This window comes from Medicago truncatula, chromosome 6, assembly GCF_003473485.1.
Source record: "Medicago truncatula cultivar Jemalong A17 chromosome 6, MtrunA17r5.0-ANR, whole genome shotgun sequence".
NCBI lineage: Eukaryota > Viridiplantae > Streptophyta > Magnoliopsida > Fabales > Fabaceae > Medicago > Medicago truncatula.
This window is the reverse complement of record NC_053047.1, coordinates 6,276,826-6,300,556: the sequence shown is the minus strand read 5'-3', so window position 1 is coordinate 6,300,556 and position 23,731 is coordinate 6,276,826. Positions and strand designations below refer to the sequence as shown.

At 32.7% G+C, this 23,731-nt stretch overlaps 4 protein-coding genes across 8 annotated transcripts; 3 read left to right on the top strand and 1 right to left on the bottom strand.

Moving 5' to 3' along the window:
* Positions 1–2,222: 2,222 nt before the first annotated feature.
* Positions 2,223–8,732, top strand: LOC25495518 (EVI5-like protein). Of its 4 annotated transcripts, none has more exons than XM_013595742.3 (9): positions 2,223–2,425; positions 4,433–4,655; positions 4,768–4,969; positions 5,116–5,286; positions 5,369–5,485; positions 6,383–6,580; positions 6,666–6,725; positions 6,805–6,903; positions 8,188–8,732. In XM_013595742.3, exons 2-9 carry the CDS (start codon positions 4,513–4,515, stop codon positions 8,299–8,301), a joined length of 1,104 nt encoding a protein of 367 aa, XP_013451196.1. In that variant the 5' UTR covers positions 2,223–2,425; positions 4,433–4,512; the 3' UTR covers positions 8,302–8,732. The 4 variants fall into 4 exon arrangements, with proteins under 4 accessions (XP_013451196.1, XP_039682585.1, XP_039682586.1 ...); XM_039826651.1 differs by lacking the exon at positions 2,223–2,425 and adding an exon at positions 3,250–4,066 and having other exon boundaries at positions 8,188–8,520; XM_039826652.1 differs by lacking the exon at positions 2,223–2,425 and adding an exon at positions 4,101–4,120 and having other exon boundaries at positions 8,188–8,520.
* Positions 8,733–9,735: 1,003 nt separating this feature from the next.
* Positions 9,736–12,204, top strand: LOC112422707 (protein MAINTENANCE OF MERISTEMS). Of its 2 annotated transcripts, none has more exons than XM_024786278.2 (3): positions 9,736–10,294; positions 10,428–11,149; positions 11,252–12,204. In XM_024786278.2, exons 2-3 carry the CDS (start codon positions 10,946–10,948, stop codon positions 11,693–11,695), a joined length of 648 nt encoding a protein of 215 aa, XP_024642046.1. In that variant the 5' UTR covers positions 9,736–10,294; positions 10,428–10,945; the 3' UTR covers positions 11,696–12,204. Both variants share the same exon structure in this region, with proteins under 2 accessions (XP_024642046.1, XP_024642047.1).
* A 1,505-nt stretch (positions 12,205–13,709) lies between these two features.
* Positions 13,710–15,263, bottom strand: LOC25495516 (stress-induced protein KIN2). Its single transcript, XM_013595741.2, has 3 exons — positions 15,151–15,263; positions 14,827–14,895; positions 13,710–13,813 (listed from the first exon to the last, which is right to left on the bottom strand). The coding sequence occupies exons 1-3, from the start codon at positions 15,202–15,204 to the stop codon at positions 13,736–13,738; spliced, it is 201 nt and encodes a 66-aa protein (XP_013451195.1). The 5' UTR covers positions 15,205–15,263; the 3' UTR covers positions 13,710–13,735.
* Positions 15,264–16,396: 1,133 nt separating this feature from the next.
* On the top strand, positions 16,397–18,062 carry LOC120575894 (stress-induced protein KIN2). Its single transcript, XM_039826755.1, has 3 exons — positions 16,397–16,702; positions 16,874–16,942; positions 17,810–18,062. Exons 1-3 carry the CDS (start codon positions 16,646–16,648, stop codon positions 17,879–17,881), a joined length of 198 nt encoding a protein of 65 aa, XP_039682689.1. The 5' UTR covers positions 16,397–16,645; the 3' UTR covers positions 17,882–18,062.
* The last annotated feature ends 5,669 nt before the right edge of the window (positions 18,063–23,731 follow it).

Below are 23,731 nucleotides of genomic sequence, written 5' to 3'. Positions count from 1 at the left end.
GTGTAAAGCTTGAATTGGGATTGTATAAAGGTAATTAAATTGGGTTTAATGGCATTTTGGGAATTAAGATATTTAATTTGTGTGAGAGAAGTGTGTAACTGGAAATTAATGGTGTAACTCATAAATATAAGTCTTTTTTTTTTTTTAATTTAAAAATTTGTTGTTTTTTGGGACATTCGATTTGTGAAAATTATATAACCCCACCACATGTTTAAACTTTAAAAATTAGAATAATATTAACAACACACTCTTAGATTATATTTTCAATACACACTTTTTTATCAATTAAATTTATATGGATTCAACCAGTATGATACACAAGTCATATATTTTGGTGGGATCCACACAATTTTTAATTGATAAAAAGAATCAAAAGCAAATCAATATGTCATGTGAGCATAGCTCGGTTGATAGGACAATGCATTATTATATGCAATGGTCGGAATTCGAACCTCGGACATCCTACTTATTCATCTTATAATGTGAATTATAGCCGCTAGGCTACCTAACAAAAAAAAAAGCAAATCAATATTAAATCTCTTAAGAGAAGGATTTTATTGTTGATTGTGATCTTACCTGTTCCGATATTTACATTAATTTTTCTTCGGATTTCAATTTCGATGATTTAGTTTAACTTCTTCAAAAGAAAAATATTTAAGATCCATAGAGAGTATATGAAATAATTAAATTCTATCGTTATTAGAAAAAAAATTCTACAAGTAAATACACACATTTTTTCATTTAGTTAAGTTTGTAAATTTATATCTCAATTGTTAAAAATGTCTAAATTGTTAGGCAAAACGTCGTGATCAGAATTCAAACCACGACTCTTTCGCATGTCGTGTGAGTTTGTGTTGGCAATTATAATTTCATCTATCTAAAAATACTACTGCTAGATAAAAAAAAGTTCTACTTGAAATATATTACAATACCCTTTTCTTCCTCTCTCTTCTCTCCTTTCCAAACCCAAGCCGTCACCCCTTTTCTTCTTCTTCTTTTTAGAGGGGTGATTTAGAGTTAATTTTGACCTAAAAAAATCATTCTTCCGAATTGTTTTTTCCTTCTACCCTAATTGAATAAGTGGTTTCACATATTTTCTAGTTTCTTTCGTTTGTTTTTGTGATTTCGTCGTCTCTGAACGACTTTGCTTGTTTTGATTTCCCGTCTTTGTGCGGTGTGTTTTTTATTTTCCGTCTTAGTGCAGTGTTTATTTGATTCAGGTTAAAAGATTAACTTTGAGCAAATGCAGATCCGATCAATGACAATGATTTTGGCGTGGTAAACATTGCAGATCCAGAGACATGAGTACTTCGGAGACATGAATGTAGTCATATTAATCATATTTGTAGACATAAGTACTTTGCCGTTTTATGTTATTAACATGGATGTTGTGAGTTTGTTCACGGATTCGTCATTTTTGTTTTTAGCAAATTTGAATTTGTATTGTATCGATGTACTCTATCAATTTGAATGAATGAATATTATTTATTTTTGTCAAAAAAAAATATTCTGCTTGGAATAAAAATTGTTGAATATTTTTTTTCCATCTAATCATTTTGCTTGGAATATTTTTTTAATAATTTATTTCCATTTAATCAAAGTTTGTAATAAGGGAGCTTCTACGGTACACCTCACAAATTGAGGTGTATCGGTACTCTGCTTCATAAATTTATAAATTAATGATATTTTATTAAATAAGTTGTTATTTGTCATTATTTATATTTTAGAAAACACCATCTCATGAGAAAAAAAAACATCATTTCATTGTTTATATGAATTATATTAAATTTTTAACATTTTCTCATAAAAAATAATCAATATTCTTCATTATGAGCAATAAAAATTCAAAAAAAGTAAATTTTATTTCATCGACGCTTTTGGTGAATAAGATTTAATTATTATAATTGTCAATGATAGAAAATAATTATTTTTTCTTCAAAAAACAATCAATTTAATTATTAATTTAATGTTTGATGTATAGTACACTCAAAATGTTGGGTGTATCATAGAATTTATCTTATAATAATCATATTGAATACACTTAATTAAATTCTTTACTTATGTACATATGAATAATTAATCAATCTTTCATTTCACTTGTCAAAGAAAAAAATCAATCTTCCATTTCAATTCTTTTAAAAAAATCAATTATTAATCAATCTTCCTTCCTTCAAAAAATAATAATTAATCAATTAATTCTTCAAAAAAATAAAATCCATATTAATCAATCAATAATTACACCAAGATTTCTTTATCATAGATGGTAAGTGCATTCAATTTCATCTTTACATTAACAACAACATAACTCACTTTTTCATCGTTTCTTCCTTCTTCCATCGATCGAACCTTCATTTCCGATTTCCGAGGTTTTTCCAACCACACCCACATCCAAAAATCTTCACTTTTCATCATTCACATTTACAAGGTTTGATCTTTTCTATATTTTCATTATTTTGGGTACCCGTTTTGACCCTTTTGTTATTACTGTTCATTTTCATAATTAGATCGATTCTTCTGTTATTTCTTCAACGCTGAAATGAAATTACATTGTATAATCTCAGATTTGTTGTATGGTTATGAAAAAAACCACTTTATTATTATTTTTTTAAAATTTTTGTGAAGTGTGTTTTTTTAGCTATTTCGTGAAGTTTAGAAGTAGAAGTAGCTAGTTTGTTGCTGTTGGTTTTTTGTGTTCAACATTGAATGTAAAAAACTTAAATTTATAGATATTGTGTCTGTGAAGCACAATCTATGAAACACTGATGCCAGACACAGACACCAGACACGGCACTCACACATCAACACTGATAATAATTTGAGAAAATGAATTAATTGAATGCAATCGCATGTGTTGGTGCCTGGGCCGTTCCTATGAAATAGGAGGCTCTGTTCTCACAATTTTTTTTGTAGCTAAGCTTCATTAAAAAAAATCAGAATCAAAAGAACTTCTAAACATGAAACAAAATAAAATAAAATTATGTGAAAGAGAGGTGAAATTTACCTAACGGTGTCGTTTGGAATGTCACTCCTACGTCGTGGGAAAGGGGAAAACGAATAGTTTATGCGAAAAAGAAATGATTGTTGTGATTCTTTCAATGAAATTGCTTTTCAAATTGATGATGGTTTGATAGCATCAAATTTATGCCCAAAAAGTAGAACTAGAGTCTAGAAAAAACTCATACATGTACCAAGAAAGTAAAAGAAGTAACATTTAATTTTTTTAATTTTTTAATTTTTTTTTTTAGGCCCATAGTTTTTAGAGGCCCGGCTTGGTTGAGATCCTTGCGCTCTCCAAGGTCCGGCCCTGGTTGGTGCTACAAACTGCACAATTATATCCTTCAGTTTGAAGCATGTTTTCACTTTTAATTTAATGAAGTATGTAAGAAGCATGCTTTTACTTTACCTTTTGTGATCTCAATTAATTTTCAGTAGTCAGTTACTCCATATTTGATAGTGGGGGCAAAGGGGGTGGTGGCAAGGTTCGGAATTGTGGTTGCAGTTACGCTACGAACATTTATATTGCCGTATAATGCAGGCAATTGCAAAGACCTCTATAACCTTTATATTGCAACCGTAATTTAGAACTATGGGTGGTGTAAGTTTTGCTTCTATAGGTTTATGAGTTTGTTATAACTTAGCACGTTAGTCTATTTATTAAGCATAGCAGAGATGAGGATGTTGTGTTGGATGTGTGGTAAAATTAGACTAGATATGATTAAAATGAGGTGGGGTGGTACCTATAGTACAAAATATGGTGGAAACTAGGTTCAGGTGGTTTGGGCATGTAGAGAGAACACCTGTAGATTATGTAATAAGGAGAGTAAATCAGATGAAGGATAGTCAAATCACTAGAGGAAGATCTAGAAAAACTAAAATAGAAACTATTAGGAAATATCTAGATATTAATGAGTTAGATAGAAATATGGTATATGATAGAGCATTATGGCAACGTTTGGTCAATGTAGCCGACCCCACTTAGTGGGATAAGGCTTGGTTGCGGTTGTTGTTGTAGCACCTTAGCCAATTTCATTTTGTTGATAATTTTGATTGACATATATCTGATAAGGTTTGGATGGTTACTTTATTTGTGTTATGGTTATGGCACAGGAAAGGGCATACTGTAATACTGTCCAAATTGATATTAATTATTGTATACTTGGTGTAAATTTTGCTTTTGTAGCTTGTGAATTTGTTATTAGTACCTTGGTCAATTTCATTTTGTAGTTAATTATTTTTGGTCAATGTAGTTAATTTTTTTATTAAAGTATATAGTCCAAATTGATCTTAACTATTGTATAACTGCAGTGCATGTTAATTACTTTAGATCAATTAAGAAAATGCTTTGTGTGTATGTGCAGATTTATTCTCTTTTCTTTTCAGTGGTTTTAGTAAAATGATAACGACGTCATCTTTTTTGCACTTCTGTTTTCAGGTTTTTGTCGTTGTATTGTTTATGGAGGCAAGCTATTTCATCGGTGTTCTGGTTTTAGAAAGCTAATTTGTGGTTTTTGAATGGAAAAGAAAAGAACCGATGACTATGAACCAAGTCCAGTTCCTGAACCAAGAGCGTTGGATAGGTTCGGTTTTATAAAACAGGATGCTAACACTTCTGAGGGTGTAGCTAAGACGAGTAGATCAGCACATGAGTATGAGAGGTATGTTGTTTTCTCTATCCTGCTCATTATGTGTTTCTGTGTTTTTAAGCATGAATGAGCATTGAAATATGACCGATGATTTTAAACTTCCTTGTCGTCTATCTTTCATCAGAATTAAGGAGGGGAGAAGGGTTAGAAAATGGAGGAAGATGATTGGGGTTGGTGGGAGTGATTGGAAGCATTACCTTAGAAGAAAACCTAATGTTGTTAAAAGGCGTATAAGGAAAGGAATTCCTGATTGTTTAAGGGGCCTTGTTTGGCAGTTAATATCTGGAAGCCGAGACCTATTGCTCATGAATCCTGGAGTTTACGAGGTAATTCAGTTAACTTATTCAGACGAAAATTGTGATTTATCTGTAATACATCTTCCTTGTTATTTTTGACAATGTCGTGAACTTTTTATTCGCCAACTGTTGCACATTTGTCGGTTTGCATTGACAAGACATAATGTTAATTGCAGCAATTGGTGATATATGAGACATCAGCCTCTGAACTGGATATAATTAGAGACATTTCTCGGACTTTCCCTTCACATGTATTCTTCCAGAAAAGACATGGACCTGGGCAACGGTCCCTCTACAATGTTCTAAAAGCTTACTCAGTATTTGACAGAGAAGTAGGATATGTTCAGGTTCTACTCAGAAACCCGTCACTTTTTTCTGCTTATTACAAAGTAATTCATAATATTGAATATTGATCCATTAAAATTCCAGGGAATGGGGTTTTTAGCTGGTCTTTTGCTTCTTTATATGAGTGAAGAGGATGCATTTTGGTTATTGGTGGCATTACTTAAAGGAGCCGTTCATGCCCCAATGGAGGGACTCTATCTGGTAACTACTCTGTTCCTTGAATTCGTTTATTGATTGTTGGTTCTGTCAATGTATTATGTCATGCCTTTTTCTTATAACATATGTTTTCTACGAGTAAAGATTTGGAAGTATTTAGATGCATGGTGTGACCTAAGAAGCCCAAATATGTAGTATCATACGGATATGATGTGGCACAAATACAGGAAATTTAAAAAAATCAAGATACGACACAACCAAGATATGTTAATAAGTTTGTGACGGGTTTAGGGCTCTTCTCCCCTCCATTTCTGTTAAGATACAACACAGCCAAGATACGGCAAATTGCTTATTAATACTTTTTTTTGACGCAGATAGTAATACATAAACATATGCAAAGTCAATATATGATGATTACAATTTACAAAAATGTACTTGTTAACATAACAAGTAGGGATAGTTTTGCTTTCAAAATTGCAAGCTTTTCCCCACTTGGTAGCATGAAGCTTCTAAATTCTAATCATAGCTTCACAATGACAACACATTCAAAGTCCAATTGACTGCAGTTCCAATTACACTGATAGTTACATATGTATCCCCCACCATCAGAATATATTCCTTCTATTATGAACGTGTCACAAAAAACATACAATTTTGTGTCTGTAGTAAGTATGATGTAACAAAGATGTACTGTATCCAGATGACAGTTGTGTTTATAGGTGGAATTATTTTTAAAATGAATTTAAAAAAGTATTTGGATGCTGTCTGGGTACATATCAGGAATTATGGTACATGTATCGTTATCAGATACCTGTCAGACTCCGATACTTTAAGAAATTTGAAGTATCTCTGCTTCATAATTTGTGACTATTATTTGCTCTTTGATTAGAACAATTATTTTTTTTTTTTTTAAATCATGATGTTTTAAAATTTTGGATGTAGGCAGGATTGCCTCTCGTACAGCAATACCTCTTTCAATTTGAACGCTTGGTGAGGGAGCATCTACCGAAGTTAGGAGAACATTTTACCCAAGAAATGATAAATCCGAGCATGTATGCAAGCCAGTGGTTCATAACTGTATTTTCGTATTCCTTTCCATTCCATTTGGCTCTTCGAATCTGGGATGTCTTTCTTTATGAGGTTAGCCACACTTTCCCCAAGAAGTTCCATTTGTTGCGTGCAAAAACTAATCAGTAATATAATAATTACATTCTTATCCTTTCAGGGTGTTAAAATTGTTTTTAAAGTTGGCCTGGCCCTATTAAAGTACTGCCATGATGACTTGGTAAGTATCACGTGATCTTGTGTTTTTTTATGACTGAAGCAAATCTCTACTCATTGTTTGTTTTCTGTTTGCTTATCAGGTGAAGTTACCTTTTGAGAAACTGATACATGCCCTGAAAAACTTCCCTGAGGATGCAATGAATCCTGACACATTATTGCCGCTGGCTTATTCCATCAAGGTTCTCTTCCTTCCTCTGCGTTTCAACTTATTTCCATTTGCCTTTTGTCTGTCAACATCAAAGTTTTAAAATTTATGTTGCACTATTGGTTACCTTTGAACTCTTATTTGTTGATACAAGCTCACATGTTTCTCTAAAATGTAAAGATATGTTGAATTTGTGTGCAGAAAACATTTGTCATGATATAGTTTTTGAGCTTTTTCAATGGTAATATGAGTGAGAAATATATATAAAGGATTTGCAAGGTCTACAAGTAGGAAAGGAGAAACCAAACAAACTGTAATTTTAGAGTAGATAATAAATTTTTTGCTTATTCATGGGAAGAGACTTAAAGGATTCGAAGATCGTTAACCAATCTGCTACAACTTAGGACAGATATAAAAAAAATACGAAAGTTGAATGATAGAACAAAAATATATATCAGATTATACTGGGCAGTGTCTTATGGGTATTCAATCCCTATTCCTTCTCAATCCTTTTACTGTATCAGTTATCAAAGGGTTATGTCAATCTGTGGACACAAATTGAGGAAATACATGTATAGAAAGTAATGGGAAAAAATTCATGTCTATTGCTACAGCCTAGGACTGTATATAGAAGAAATTACGATAAACGTTGTCCCAATAATCAGGAACTTATTGGTTGAGAGTGCTCTAGACTCCTTCGCACAACCAATCGTCTTTACAAGACTTTTCCCAGGAATGGCTGAAAGAGAGTCATCTGCAATCTTAATTTTGCGGTTACCTGCACTTGATATTATGAAGAAAAAAGACTAGAGTCTCTAGTCATATGATCAACAGGACCTTAATTGATAATCCACTCATGACTAGGATTGACACTAAGGAGAGCGATATTTAAAAAATCCTTTATGAGCTATAGAGAAAAATGGAGTTTGAGACTTGAGGAATTGGTACGCGATGGGAAATGAGATTGAAGAAGTTGAAGGAGGCTACTTTTCCTGACCAGAGGCTTTCAATTGAGTGCGATGCTTCAGTGACTAAATTATTTACTTCTCAAACATTCTGATCTCAACTTCTAGAAGCATAGTCTCCTTCTAGAAGTATAGTTATTGAGCTAATGCTTGATTTGATTTTTACTATAGTATATAACTATATATGAATAATAAAATAGTTATATCATGCAAGTTGTTTTGAGTATGTTTTCATATCTTTCTGATTCTGTTTCTCTCATATCAAATGCAATACGAAATGAACAATAGATATAATATTTGTCCAAGTAAAATGATTCTTACTATTATGCATCTAAATTTTGTTTTCCTATCAGATAAGGAAGCGTTTAGAGGAACTGAGACAAGAGTATGAGAAGAAGAACGGAAAGATGAGTCGATCCGGAGAACTTTCTGAAAAGCCAATTCTTCCAAGCATCCAGACCAGCTGAAGCAAGAGTACAACAAGCAGAAAGAAATTATTGTACCTGAAAAACTATTAGTAAAGCAAACACCTCTTTTGCTGCTAGTGTGAGAATCTTAACCTTAGATTCTTTATATGTGACCATATGCCACATTCTTTGTACAGTTATATTAGTTATGTCGATTCTTATCATCTAATTGTGTTCTTAGGCATATCAGTGAGTGTGAAAGTATTTTGTATATCTGAAGACTGATATGGGTCTTTTGAGTCGGTTCATTCTTCTTGTTTCCTACAATGTAAAGAATGAAATTGTCGTAGAAATTGTGATTATTGTTCTTGTGAATGTAGATACAGATAGTGTTGAGGTAATTGTAATCCCTTTGGACTCATAAGCAACTCATATCCCAATTTTTCCCATTTTAATGAAATGAAACCACAAAGCAGTAAAGTCTTTTCCCATCTCCCAATTAAATACATTATAAGACAAGAAAATGAGCAAACATTTTATTATTTTTGTCTATGTTACACTTGAAGAAATTGTGGATAGTTTACCCATCAATCTATTAAAGTTAGCCATATTCAAAGCCTCACATCCATAAGAATTCCAGATTCAAAAGAAGGAGCATCAATAAGCACATCAGGATAAGGGTCTTTGACATCTTGATCAGCTTTCAAAATCACATTCAAACGTGATCCACCATCTTTGGAATTAGAATTCTGCTCTTCACCCAGCACAAATCATTTGCGCCCTACAGCGTTGCCTAAATTATCCCTGTGCAAGTTAAGTCACGTGCGTGTTTTAACTTGCGCACGTTGTATTTTGTGTGTCACTTAAGTAGCGCAGCGTGAGTTAACTCACGCAGCAGTTACTTAAGTCATTTATCAGCAAAATTGAGACAAAGTTCCTCATTTTTCCAACTTCTCCAAACATGAAATTTTCCCCTCCAAGTGCGATTTACACCATTCTTGCACCATTCAAAGCCAATTTCTCCCACAATATCAAGTAAGTGATGATTACCCTACTTAATTGCATTTAACTTGTAGAAATTTTAGTTTTTTTGAAGAAATATAATATTTTTAGGTTTTTATAAATTTTGCTTGCCATGTTAGTTTTCATGATTGTTAGTGATGAATTAACTTAGGAATTGTTGTTTAGAGTACAATGTGGTAGTTTAGGGTTTACAAATTGTTAGATTACCTATTTGTTTGAAAATTGCACACTATGTGTTTGGTAAAATGTCTCTATGGTAATTATTTTGTTTTTTTGGATTGTGAATTATGAAATTAGTTAGCATATGGTTTGTTAATTTTGATTATAATATGTTTGACTACAATGTGGTAGTTTACAGATTGAAATGAGATTGTTGGAATTTTACTGTTGTTGAATTGTTGGAAATGACACAATGTGAGTGTGAAAATGTATCATTGAATTTGTGTTTTGTTAAATGTTGTGCAGATATGCCTCGGAGGAATACGTCTCAGAGACCGCCTGAGCCGCCTCAGGATATAGGAGTGACAAACTTAGGGCAGGGAGGCTTGCCCCTACTGGTAGTGCACGGAGGGAGAAACAAGCATTACACCCTCCTATGGCTGGTCGAGGGAGAGGTGGGGGAACAAGACTTGCTAGAGTTGATGTTGCAGGGGGGTCAACGTCGCAGACGGGTCCATCCCAGACGGTAAACCCGACACAGTATCAGCATGATTATCAGGTGTATGAGCATGTGCAGGATCAGGCGTATCATTTTCAAGAGCCTCAGCCTCACCAGTATCAGTTTGATGCGTATCAGCAACATCAGAATGAGGATCATCATGAGCAGCCTGGTATTGAGCAGGAGCAGCCTGATATTGAGGAGCCTCAGCAACAGGATGATATTGAGCAACCTCAGCAGCATGATAGTGGGGGTCGTTTTCAGGGGGTGTACGAGGTCGGACCAGACGGATATGCAGGGGAACCTTCTGAGCTGACGCTTTTACCTCACTTTGGTGGACATCTGGCATGCAGGGTATGGGTCGATGCCAATGTAAGTATAATTTAATTATTATTTTACTTATTTAATGTTAGAATTAAATTTTATGTTAGCATATATTTAATGTTTGTTTTACTTATTATTTATTTAACGGTGTTGTTTGTTGTTTTTTGTTTTTGTATTTTAGTTTCGAAGAAAACATAGGGTGAAAGGTATCTCGCACGGGAAGAAGCTGAGCATTAAAAACTTGACATTGCCTATGCCTGGGGAACAAAATGAGTGGTTTTGGTTAGAAGTGAATATGTCTGGTCTTACTCCCTTTCTGATTAGTGGGTACGAGAACATCTCTCACGGGTTTGTTTGTGCGATGACAGAGAGATGACATGAGGAGATCAACAGCTTCCATCTACTGGTTGGGGAGATGACCATCACAATAGATGATGTGGCGTGTCTCCTAGGCATCCCCATCAATGGGAGACTCCTTCTAGATAAAGAGTTAACCCGTGAGGAGGGGCTAGAGATGATGCAGACAGACCTACTTTTTACAGTGGAGGCTGCTGGTAAGGAGCTGACAAGACAAGGTGCCTGCTCACATCAGTTTTGGTGCACTGAAGACGCGGTACGTTGAATAGGGGTAACCAACTGCTTGTGCCTGACATAGAGGAGGAGCAAGCTCGAGTTAGGTTGGCCTGCATTAAGGCGTTTATGTTGCTCTTGCTTGGATGGACCATTTTTTCCGGCAAGAACAACAAAAACATTAATCTTCTTTGGCTGCTTGCGCTGCAAGATATGGACGAGTTGGACAGTTGGACATGGGGTGGGATGAGACTTGCTTTCCTATATGAGCAGCTATCTCTTACCTCCGACTCATTTGTGGTCTCCTGTGGTGGTTACATGACATTGCTTGTGGTAATATTTGTTTATCTTCTTTTTTACTTATTGGATCGTAAATGTTTAGTTGTTTGTATAATTATTGCGGTGATATAAATATTTGTTTCTTTGTGTTTGCAGGGATGTACTTTGGCGAACTTCTCGAACATCATTCCGAGGATTGATGATGATGCCTACAACACTACTGTTTCCCCGCTTGTGAGTCAATGGAAACCTCCAAGGGACTTTTCTAATCCCGGACACTACAGAGCTGCCATCGATTCGTTGGACCATTCACATGTCACTTGGAGGCCGTACGAGACACGACGACACATCACGCCCTTTGAGGACATATGCTGGTACTCCAGATGGATCATGGCTAGCAGCGATAGGATGGTCCGTCACTTGGCAGAGCGGGTTCTTAGGCAGTACGGGTATGTCCAGACTATTCCCAGGGCTCCTATAGACATTGAGCTTAATGCGGCGGATGACGTGGCCCAGGCCTTAACGGAGTTTGCTCTACATGTCCTCAGCCATCAGCATAGGGATCATCCGGTTCCGGATAACCAGCTGTGGGCTCATTAGAGTATCACATCCTATTGTGAACCCCCTGCTCCATTCCTGACTATGCAGCTGCTGCCCCTCCTCGTCCTGTCCCTCCTTACGAGGAGGTTATTCCCTGTATAGTAAATTTCACTTGTAAACCTGTGATATTTTCATTTTGCAAGATAGTAGTAACTGGACACTTTGAATCACCGGTTTTCGCTAGTCTTAGTCCACCTTTATGGGGGTCTTGAGTTGCTGGAAAAATGTAGTATTCACCACCTGGGATAACAGGGTTACTATTTGTGTCCAATACTTGTTCATCATTTGAGAAAGCTGATGAAAGATTGGTGATGAAAGCAAATATAAGGCGATCATGTCCAATGATGTCGTCAAACCATTTCCAATTATGTTAAAAATCAAATCTATAAATCAGATACCAAACACAACACTGACATGTTGACATTGATAATAGTTTTAAAATTTGATAAAATTGAATGTAATTGTGTATGTCACCCTCGATTCAAAGTGTGGATGCTATAAAGGTTAAAACGTATATTTATTATACTTACTTTGGTTAATTCTTTTTTGGGTAAATAGTCAATTGATCTCTTAATATGTGAGGTGTTATCATTGTACTCCTTGAATTTATCGAAATTGCAAATACAACCGCGAGTGTCACTTTAGTTAGTCATTTTAATCCTAGAATATGTATTTTGTTTGTAATTTTGGTCCTCAAATGTGTTTTTCATCGATCAATTTAGTCCATAAATTTTCAAACAAAACAAACACTTAGGGACATATTTGCAAATTTTTAAACAATCAATGACAATGTCTCACACATTAGGGGACCAAAATGACTATTTATTTATTCTTTTTTATACCATGATTTGGGAGACTGCTTTCCAGATACAAAGTTTGACATGTAAATGAATTAAACATGACTTTTGACATGAATCACCGACAACAACACGAAACACTTGACACAACCCTGAACTGTTTTTGCTCAAAAAAAAAAAAACTAAACCATTAATAATTTGAGAAAATGACATAATTGAATTTAATCACATGTGTTAGTGTAGTGTGACACACCTCCGTTCGGTGGCACAAAGCTTTTGACATAACAATGTATTAAATGCTGCTGCTGGTTTAGTTTCAATTTTGTTACTACTGCAAGCTTTTTAAGCGCAATAAATGGAAATTCTCACCGTCTTAGCTTGGTAGTAGTGTTTGTGATCATGTCTTCTTGGCTATTGGTCATTGCCATGGTTCAGTAGAAATTAATCAAGGTTGTGTAGTGGAGCCATATATTGTCTTGGCTATTTTGGTTTGAACGAGCTAAATAAGTTGTTATCGTTAGTGTGGTTGAAAGCTAAAAATATAACTTTTGTTTTTGAAACTCAGATGTGGTGGTCAAGTCTTTTGGTTTGTTTGGGCATTGACTAACCACCGGAGGGTGTTTTCCTCTTGATATTGTTTCCTTGTATGTTGGTAGTAGTCTTTTAAGCACACCTTGTGCTAAGAGATTGCTATTGTTTTTGGTAATATAATTTCATTTTGACTTGTTCAAAAAAAAAAAAAAAGTTGTACCATGATCTAGAGGTCTCACCCGTTTAATGTATAGTTCGGTTTTTAAAATATTGTTTTTTGGTGTTAATTAGTGTGTTTTCTTTAAAGGTATAATTGGTAGTCACATATGTATAGACAGCTACATGTAAGTGGTTTGATTTTTTTGTTGGTGCCTGAAGTTCGAACTCCGAGCTTTACATATATTATGCATTGTTCTTATCAATTGAGCTAAACTTACGGAACAGTGGTTTGATTAATTCAATCAATAAATTATAATGCATTACTGATGAATGATGATTATATGTGTAAAGATTTTGGACACCAATTTGGAAGTGAATGTAATAAATTTCTATTCCATTCAAATTTGAAACTTGAATCTTCTAGCTAATAAAAATGTAACATTATTACATTTGAAAATAAAATGTTCTTGCAAAAAAAGTTAACTATCTGAACATATTTTATTTAAGGGAAACTAAATCTGCCATAATCATCCATTTTGCTCGATCATTGTAATTAGTTGTTGTTCATCCCTGTTGCATTCTTCACTGCATCAACAGCTCCTTGTGCTTTAGCCTGTGCTTGCTGTCCAGCCTATAAACAACAAAACAAAGCCTTAATTTTAAGGGTCTATTTTATGAAAATAAATCAATAAATATGATGGTTCTCTGGTAGGTTTGCATGCTGCCTGTGGGATATTTTCCATATAGATTACGAAACCGTTGGCACAATTGGTTACAATTGCGACTTTAGACGTTCTATTTTCATATTTAGCGCGAAGTGAATTGATGTGCAGATAAGTTAGCCAATCACATTCACAATATTGTTGGTGTTGTTTGGTGGGAGACTATGCCTCTATTTTAGGGGAGGATTTCTTTCGGGATAGAGACTACCGAATTTTCGATTCCCTAAGATTGTTTTCTCTTGTTTCATTTTTCTATTATGTTTTGCCTTTTTGAGGGTTTTAGTTTGATCCCCTTCTTATATATATTTTTCTTTTTTTTAATAATATATATTTTGAGTTAGCGGCAAAGGATAGGATCCCTGGAAAGTGCTAACCTAGTTGAAATGTCTTAATCTCTCCATGCTTCTCCTTAACTTGGTTCATATAATAAAAAATCAATAAATATAAATAAAAAATTAGTAATATTATTTCTTACAAATGATATATATCAACATATATAAGTTATCGATCTAAATCATGTTTATTAAGATTAAAAATCTACCATGAGAAGCACCCATGGCCTAATGGATAAGGCGCTTGACTTCTAATCAAGTGATTGTGGGTTTGAGTTCCATTGGGTTTGTTTTTGTCATTAAAAAAAATTTGACATTTTAATCTTATATTTTTGACCCGATTTATCAAAGTTGAAAAATTTGTCGTCTAATACTAATCTTACATACTAGATTGCATGATCACATCAAATGTGTAATTTTGTTTGAATCTTATATTTTTGACCCGATTTATCAAAGTTGAAAAATTTGTCGTCTAATACTAATCTTACATACTAGATTGCATGATCACATCAAATGTGTAATTTTGTTTGAATAGAGTGAATTTATTCAAATGAAAGACTAAATGTTGATATTTAATTAAAAATAAAAACCTCTTGAACGGATTCTTTTGCAGATTGAGCAGCATTGCTAGCCTTGTCTGTCATGGTGCTAGCCTTTTCCTACAATAGCATGAAAATTTGTTAGCATATTATGAAGAAAGCAAGATTTCAAATAGACGACTTCAAAAGTTCGATTCCTAGAGTCGTCCATTTCAGAAGCAAACCAACCTCATGTAAAAGAAAATCATATTACAGTCTCGAAGATTAGTCTTGTAGCGGATTTAAAAAACTAATTACGATGAATAAGAAAGTGAAAAACATCAAGAGATATGAAATGAAGAGATTATACGATAGTGAGATTTCATTAAGGCAGACCTCAGTTTGGCCCTTGGCTTGTCCAGCATTGTAGCTCATCTTTTGTGAGTCCATTTTCTATGAAAGTGTTTAGAAACTTAATGAATATGAAATGTAGAGTTAGTTTTGTTTGAACTTTGTATGTTTGAGATGGTTATTTCTCACTGTGTCTGTTGGAACTTAAATAGTTTTTCAAATCATTGGAGTATTCAACATGTGTGCAAATTGAGATTCACAATTTGCTCCTTCATATCCGTTTTCACAAGAGAACATTTCATACTACTATTCTTAGAAAGAAAGCTTAGGAACCATTGTAATATAATATGTGAAGGAGATTCGTTCATATAATTAATTAGCATTGACAGAGTTCATAGCGAAATTTTAATTAAATTGATTGATGTAATAAGTCAATTAATTTATTGGGTACAAAACTTTATTCATATAACAATATATTAGATACTAAGATGTGTTTATCCTCCAAGTACAACTCTTTATAACTGCAAGAATAATAATATATAATGATAGGTGTTCGAACTCCCGATTCTCCACACTTAAAGTGTGTGATTTGAGTTAGTAGGTCATTTGACTAAAAATATAACACTAAAATGAGTCTGGATTATAGTAAAGGGTCAATTTTTCTCTCTTCCTATCAAATATGATTTTAATAAAAATGTATATACGGTACCATACATTGAAAATAGATCTTACATAAAGTCTGAATTATACTATTTTTTTAACACTCTCACACACACTTACTTTATTATTGGATGAAATTCAAGTGTACCATACATTAGAAATAGATCTGACATAAAGTGGTGAGATCTACATGGATTTCACCACATCAGAAAGTAAATGTTACATAGAATGATAGAAAGAGAATGTTTTTAACATTTCTCTTGTTTTTCTAAATAATCATTGAACATATTTTAGTTACCTAAGAACTTGGATTATTATTCACCACCAAAAGAAAGGATTTGGATTATTCGACAACACACTACCTATCTAAAGTAGAGGTTAAGACAAATAAAATTGAATTTTGAACCACAAATTTATAACAATTTTAAGACAATAGAAAATATACAAGACAATATAGATATTAGCAGCACAATAACTAAAACAAGTTAAAAATGATTGAAAAAAACTAAAATAAATTTTTATAAAGAGTTGTTTATTAGGTTTACTCAAAATGGTTGTCAATATTATATTATTTCTCTTTAATTGATTCCTGTATCACATTTATTAAACATTAGTCCAAACTCCAAAAACACTGTATGTGGCTCTCAAATGATAACCTCAAAATAGTAAAGGAAATTTTCCTGATCAAACTGATCCATATCTCTTTCACACACACTCCCAAAAATAGCTACAAGAACCACAAATAGTGCAATATCCATGGTAAACATTGCGTATATATTGAGTTAATTCTCAACATTAATCACAACATTAATCTTTCATTCAACTATTTCTCATAATCTTCAATTCATTCAGTTGATTAATTTCATATTCACAAGATAAGATGGACTCTTCTAACAATGCAAGCTACAATGCTGGTCAGATCAAGGGCCAAACCCAGGTTTCCCTTCTCTTCTCTCATACTTCAATAATTTTTTTAATAAATTTAAGTTAGTGAATTTTTCTTATAGTAATTAATGTCCTAGGAATATATACATATAAATGTTAATGCACTCAATTTTAATTTATATAGTAATCTATTAATTACATATATTTTTTGTGTTGATTATAGGAAAAAGCTAGCAACTTGATGGACAAGGCTAGCAATGCTGCCCAGTCTGCCAAAGAATCAACACAAGAGGTAATAGTTTTTAGTTTACAAAATTAATATAGGGAGTCCCTAATATGGACCCTAAAAATAAAGGTCCATCCATGGACCTGTGCAATTACCTACTACAACAGGTTACCTTAAAATAAATTACAAAAGGTTAGAGCAAGGAATGAGAGGGACAGTGGTAGTTTCACAGAAGTTATTGGAAGGTGGATGGAATTGAAAGAGAGTTGGAAAGGAAGATTTGGTTGAATCTTACAAGAAAATAATCATTAATTTCTACATAGATCTATGATGTTGGATTTTGAACTTTCATCATCACTATTGCATTTTGCACATAAGTTTTAACTGGAGGTTGAGAACTTGGAACTTATTTCTTATTCTTTTTCGGTAGCTCAATTTTTTTTCCGTGAACATTAATATTAATTCACATATGTCAATCCTTTTATTTTACTGCTTGTGTAATCTCTTCCTGCATAACAGAAACAAAAACCCAACTAATTTCTGTTATTTTAATTTTAATTTCATTTAAATGTAAAAAAATGATTCCCGGGGTGAATTAACAAAATAAAATAGCAACCCAATGTCACTTAATTGTTGTTAAGTTGTATCCATAAGCTTGCTTATCAAATCTCAAATGACTTTACTGCAAATCAAAGTCATGCGGGCTAGTGCTTGGAGAAGAGTGAATTAGTTGGGTGATTTTGTGATGAAGATAATAAAATTCATTTTTTACTAGGGTAACATGCTATAGCAGGTAATATGCATGGTTCATTGGTGGATCTTTATTTTTGAGGTCCATATTAGGGGCTCCCATTAATATAGCTTATACATAAAATTCATGGGCCTAAATATAAAACTGTTGCTTACATTTTTTTCTTCTTTTATTATGTGTAGGCTGGTCAGCAGATGCAGGCAAAAGCTCAAGGAGTTGTTGATTCTGCAAAGGATGCAACAAACAGGAACTAATTATGTTTGATGAATCCTGAATCCGTCAATTTTTATTTTTTTTAGATAGGCGAAATGACTGTTGTCATCGCTTGAGAATTCAATCACATAAGTTGATAATCTAGGGTTCGAACACTTATCACGGTGTTCGATCTTGCAATTTCAACAATTTTACTAGTTACTAGGATTTGTGAACGTCAACCTTCATGATTTTGAATGTTATTTTATTTTTAATGTTTGAAAGAAAATTTTAAATTATACGTTGTAGATGCATTTTTGTTTTATATTTTTCTTTCTTTTGTTGGACTTAATTCACTTGAACCATAATTGAGAGGTCTCATCGGTTGAATGTCTTGTTCATTTTTTAGAATATTTCTCTTCGGTGTTAACTAATGTACTTCGTCTGAAGTTATAATCAGAATCATAATATATGTATAGACAACTACATATAAGTGGTTTAATTAAATCAGAATATTGCGTTAGTTATACACTTTTGTGTATAGATTTTGGAAACCAATTCGGAAATTAAATAATTTGAAACTTGAATCTACTCACCGATAAAAATGTAACATTATTACATTTGAAAATAAACGTAATTCCAAAATAAATCAACCAGCTGAAAACATTCTGTTTAAGGGAAACTAAATAAATCAATAAATATAGTCTTTGTTTGTTGTCCAACCTATACACAACAAAACAAACATTACTTTTAATGGGTTCATTTTATGAAAATAAATCAATAAATATAAATAAAAAATTGTGAACATTATTTCTGCAAATCATATATATCACCATTAGTTGAATTTGAATAGCCTACTCTAAAAAAAAAAAACCTGAATTGCTTCAACATGATCATGTAATTTTCGATTTGAATCATCTTATTAAGATTAGACGACTCACGATTTCTATCAAATATTTTGGAACCAATTTATCGAAGTTAAAAAGTCGATCGTCCAATACTAATCTAATAATGTAGTAATAGATTGTATTATTGCATGAAATGTGTGGTTTTTAAATGAGATGCTAAATATTAATAATTAATTTAAATTAAAAACCTCTTACATGTGGTTTTTTTTTTATGCTAGCCTTATCCATCATGTTTCTAGCCTATTTTTACAACAGCATGAAAATTTGTTAGCATATTATAAAGATTTACCATACATCAAAACTACTCCCTCTATTTCATACCTCTTGATGTTTAAGGGATGAAACACATAGATTGAAAAATAGCTGGATGATAAATTTCTCTCGAATTATTAAGATTATAGTTGAATAAATAATTAATTAAGAAATCAAATTTTGAAACATCACTGTTCTTAAAATAAAATTGAAAGATTAATTCAAATGAACGACTCCAGAAGTTCGATTTATGGAATCGTCCATTTGAGAGGCAAACCAATCTAGTGAATTTTTTTTAATGTCATCTTATTGACTTGGAGATAGTCTCATATCGGATCTAAAAAGCTAATTGTAATAAATTATTAAGAAAGTTAAAACCATTATGATGAATAATTTGATTGTCATCTTCTTCTAACAATGACTTGCTGATTCACATGATTCTCCTTCAGAAGACCTCCCCAATCTTCTAAGGAGTTAGTCTGTTGGAACTTTCCCTCGAGAATAGTCTGTTTTTGTTTTGTTTTGTTTTTATTAGCTTTATAAAAAAAATGAAAACTAATATTATATGTAGATCTCACTTCCATTGGAAGTGATAAAGAGTATATTTATACTAAATCTTAAATCAAACTTGTTTTTAGAGTGAAAAATATTCGAACATATTAATTTAGTGTCTAGTTATCTTTTTTAGGTAAAAGTTATTTATTATTATTGTATTATCTTGAGTGAATAGACTACTTATTTCTTGAAATTGTGACCATTAGTCAACTTCATCGTTGAATATTTTAAAATAGCCAATTCATTCCTTAATTTGCTTCATGTCTACCAATCCGTCAAGTCCGGACATTAGACATGCACTACTAAATGTCAATGTGTCCATCGACGTGACCTCCCACTTATGCAGGTACCAATATGACAGTGAAATTTAATAGGGATCAATTTAATAATGAAATTTGCATCATCCGAAAATCTAAAAAAATGACTAAATAATCTATTGCCCCTTAAAATTGTAACTTTCGTCAAAAATCCTTATGAATTTTGCAAAACATCAAAAATCCTTTTGAAATTATTGAACGTAACTCAAATACCACTTCGTAAATTTCCTCCATCTAACATGCTGACATGGTTGTTAACTGCCACGTGGCACTGCCACATGATCAAAAAAGTCATGCCACGTCACAGGGGGTAATTGACTATATTTTTAATTTCTTTTCTTTCTAAAAATCTGTTTTTTTTTTTTTTTTCAAAATTAACATTTGTGCCACGCACTCACCTTGCAAATACCTTCCTCAAATTTAACATTTACGTACATATACCCTCAAATTTAAAACTTAAATTACACCATAGTTGAAGGGGATATATCCCCTCCAATACTCCCAAGGTTCTTCGTTTTCTGCATTTTTTATCTCTTTGCAAATTAGACACATGAGTTTTCTCAAAGACTTACTCCTATTGGTATCTTTCTTATGCCTATGTGAGTTAGCAGAAGCTTGTCTTGCTTTCACTTCAATACTCTTTCTGTCCATCTCAACAACTTGTTTTCTTTTGTGACTTTTAAAAGCAGTAAGTGACATTCAAAAGCTCTTTGCCACTTGCTTTCATTATGAGAATTTGTAATTGAAATATTGGATGTATTTGGATGACATTATACTATATATCTGGAATTAATTTGTTATTGAATCCACAATTAACACCTGCTTTGTGATGAGGTTTTATATTGGTGGCCACCGGTAGATACTTTAAAATCATTGCTTTTCTTGAAAAGGCAGTTACAATCTTATATTCAAAATGAGATAATAGGTACCAACTTACATTCCTTCAAGCTAAAGATGTATTTAAGGATTTGCTGCAGGCCTACCATGGTAGGATCAAAATTTAAGTTTCTTTGATGAACATTATAGACAAGAAAATATAATAACTTTTTCTTAGTTAGACTTAATTCTACCATTTAAATAATTTTAAGGTGTAATTTGTATATAAGTAGTATAAATTTGAGGGGGTACATGCACGTAAATGTTAAATTCCAGGGGGTATTTGCAAGGTGAGTGGGTGACACAAATGTTAATTTTGAAAAGAAAAAAAAGATCAGATTTCTTTATAAAAAAAATAAAAAATATAGTCAATTATCCCCTGTGATGTGGCATGATTTTTTTTATCATGTGGCAGTGCCACATGGCAGTTAACAACCATGTCAACATGTTGGATGGAGGAAATTAACGGGGGAGGGGGAGGGTATTTGACCGTCGTTTGACAATTTCAGGAAGTTTTTGATATTTTGCAAAATTCAAGGTTTTTTTTTTATTTTTACAAAAACTACAATTTCAAAGGAATAATTGACTATTTACTCTCTAAATAATTCATCATAAACCTAGTACTTGGTGAAAACACATATTTCCCCTTTCTCTTTCATCCGTCAATCTATCCATAAAATACAACATCAAATCCATAAATAAAAAACTCAAATCTTAGTCATTTATCATCAATCAAGATCTTCCAAAATAAGGGCGAAATTAATCTCTATTGTTTTTTTTTTTTTGAGATCCTCTTCATCTACGACACCCTCTACTGCCAAAAATATAGGTCGTTAGATCTTCTCCATCAAAAAGTTGATAAATTTTAGCATCAAACTATAAAACATAGAATATTTGAGATGGAGCTCTCATTTATTAATCGTTTCTCACTAAATAATTACATCTTGCTTTTCACCTTTGTCTACTTTTGGTGTTGATCACTCAAAGATAAAAGAAGTATGAACCTAGAGAGGTATTTGATTTTCCACTCCATATTATTTTTCTTTTGCATTTGGTGGAAAATCATGATTATCAAAACAATTAAAATTTGGCGCTTAAAACAATTTTCGGCATTTCAAATATACCAAAAAAATATTGGAGTAACATTATGAAGAGGCACTTGATAAACAACCTGCAAAAAGCATTTTAATATGAAATAGACCAAAATGATGAATGACCGATGGAAGTGCTCGCGCAAGACAATTTCAAAAGTAGTGGAGACATTCTTCAGTGCGGTAGAAGACATTCTCCAGTGAGGGGAAGGGACTTACATAACATATTAGCACTCCGAAAGAGATTGAGAACGAAAAAGTGTGCGAAAAGTGGTAAAATATGATCGGACTTTTGATGTGGCACAGATACACACTTATATAGTGGAGTGTAGTTGTTTATGACCGTGATAGACAAAGCAAGGAGCAGGAGGCTATAAGAGATTAGATGGAAGGTCCATATTAGATGAGGCATGCGTGCGGTGAGGCACACATGAGGTCTTATGTGTTGCCATGTGACGAGGTTAAGGGTTAACGAGCCTTTGTATATTGAGCTGACGATATGGGTTGCGGCCAAGTCCGGAACACATTTTATTAAAATTTGGTTGAAAATCTTAGCCAAGGCATTAGAGTTTCATAGTTGGAATATAAAAGATGGGCGAGCTATATATGTATAAACACAACCCAACGACTTTTCATTTTTTTTGATTCTAAAATTACTTCATCGTTTGATGCATAAGCGTAAGTGGAGTGAATAAGTTCCTTAAAAACGTTGAATTAATTCATCTTGTTCAAACATCCGCTAAATTAATCTATTGAGTGACCTTTACTTTTGTTTCCATCGTGTTCATGTTGTCTCTCTAATACTTCTTTCAATTTACCTCCATTTTTTTTTAAGATCTAAATTTCTCTCTTATCATAAAAGATCTATTGATTGATGAAAGATGAGGAAGAGTTGTGTTTTTTTTATTTTTATTTTTATTTGGGAGTTTGATGTTGGTGAAATTTATAGTTAGTTTGATTGATGAGAGAAGATGGATTTTTCATGAAAGTTTAGATATTTAACGAATGAGTTTTTCTATGGTGTATGTAAATTTAACTTTTAAATTGGTCCATGTTAAATTTCAGTATTAAATTGATCTCGTCTTGTGCGAGAGGTGACATAGATCGACACGTTAGTATTTTACAACACATGTTAATGTGCCTAACATTTGATATTAATGGAGGAACTCATTTGATAGGCGTGCAACAAATTAAGAAATAGTTTGACTATTTCGAAAAAATTCAAAGAAGTTGATTGATGGTTACATATTCAAGGACGAAGTTTAATATTCACATATTATCTAAGAAGCTAAGATTTGAACTTGAACCAATTTCTCAAACTCCTTAGACGTCTTAACTCTTGACTCAATGAGTTGATCTACATCGTGGGCAGGAGGGACGGCCGCGCCTAGGGCACAGTTTTACAAGGACACCAAAATTATTATTTTAACTTAGTAGTTAGTATTATATACATATATTTTCTTTTTAACTCACTCTAATTGCATGTTTGCCTCTTATGTTTATTCTAGGTTTTCAGTTAGTTTCTTATGTTTTAAAAGTTTCAAGTTGGTCATGTATGTTTTAAAAGTATCAAGTTGGTCCAAATCATTACTCACACATGAATAAGTTAGTCCCTTCAGCCACACTGTTGAGTTTAATAAAACAATAAAAAAAATAAAAAATATTTTAAAACTGATTTTATAAATAAATTCAAATATGGCACCCATATTCTTAACATTGATCTCTAAACGGCCAAGTGACGAAAGGACTAACTTATTTTAATGTGAGTAACGTTTTGGACCAACTTAAAACGTTTAAAACATAAAGAACCAACTTGAAACGTAAAATAAACATAATAGATTAAACATGCAATTTAGTCATAATTTTACTAAAAATATTTTCAGATGTCGTGCTTATGAATAAATCATTTGCAT

Excerpts from the sequence above, each read along its gene's own strand:
- LOC120575894 (XM_039826755.1), top strand. The coding sequence starts at position 16,646 with ATGGACTCTTCTAACAATGCAAGCTACAATGCTGGTCAGATCAAGGGC. Across the intron at positions 16,703-16,873 it reads AGATCAAGGGCCAAACCCAG|GAAAAAGCTAGCAACTTGAT; the intron begins GTTTCCCTTCTC and ends TGTTGATTATAG. Across the intron at positions 16,943-17,809 it reads CCAAAGAATCAACACAAGAG|GCTGGTCAGCAGATGCAGGC; the intron begins GTAATAGTTTTT and ends TATTATGTGTAG.
- LOC25495518 (XM_013595742.3), top strand. The coding sequence starts at position 4,513 with ATGGAAAAGAAAAGAACCGATGACTATGAACCAAGTCCAGTTCCTGAA. Across the intron at positions 4,970-5,115 it reads TGAATCCTGGAGTTTACGAG|CAATTGGTGATATATGAGAC; the intron begins GTAATTCAGTTA and ends TGTTAATTGCAG. Across the intron at positions 5,486-6,382 it reads CAATGGAGGGACTCTATCTG|GCAGGATTGCCTCTCGTACA; the intron begins GTAACTACTCTG and ends TTTTGGATGTAG.
- LOC112422707 (XM_024786278.2), top strand. The coding sequence starts at position 10,946 with ATGTTGCTCTTGCTTGGATGGACCATTTTTTCCGGCAAGAACAACAAA. Across the intron at positions 11,150-11,251 it reads GTTACATGACATTGCTTGTG|GGATGTACTTTGGCGAACTT; the intron begins GTAATATTTGTT and ends TTGTGTTTGCAG.
- LOC25495516 (XM_013595741.2), bottom strand. The coding sequence starts at position 15,204 with ATGGACTCACAAAAGATGAGCTACAATGCTGGACAAGCCAAGGGCCAA. Across the intron at positions 14,896-15,150 it reads AAGCCAAGGGCCAAACTGAG|GAAAAGGCTAGCACCATGAC; the intron begins GTCTGCCTTAAT and ends ATGCTATTGTAG. Across the intron at positions 13,814-14,826 it reads CAAAAGAATCCGTTCAAGAG|GCTGGACAGCAAGCACAGGC; the intron begins GTTTTTATTTTT and ends TGTTGTTTATAG.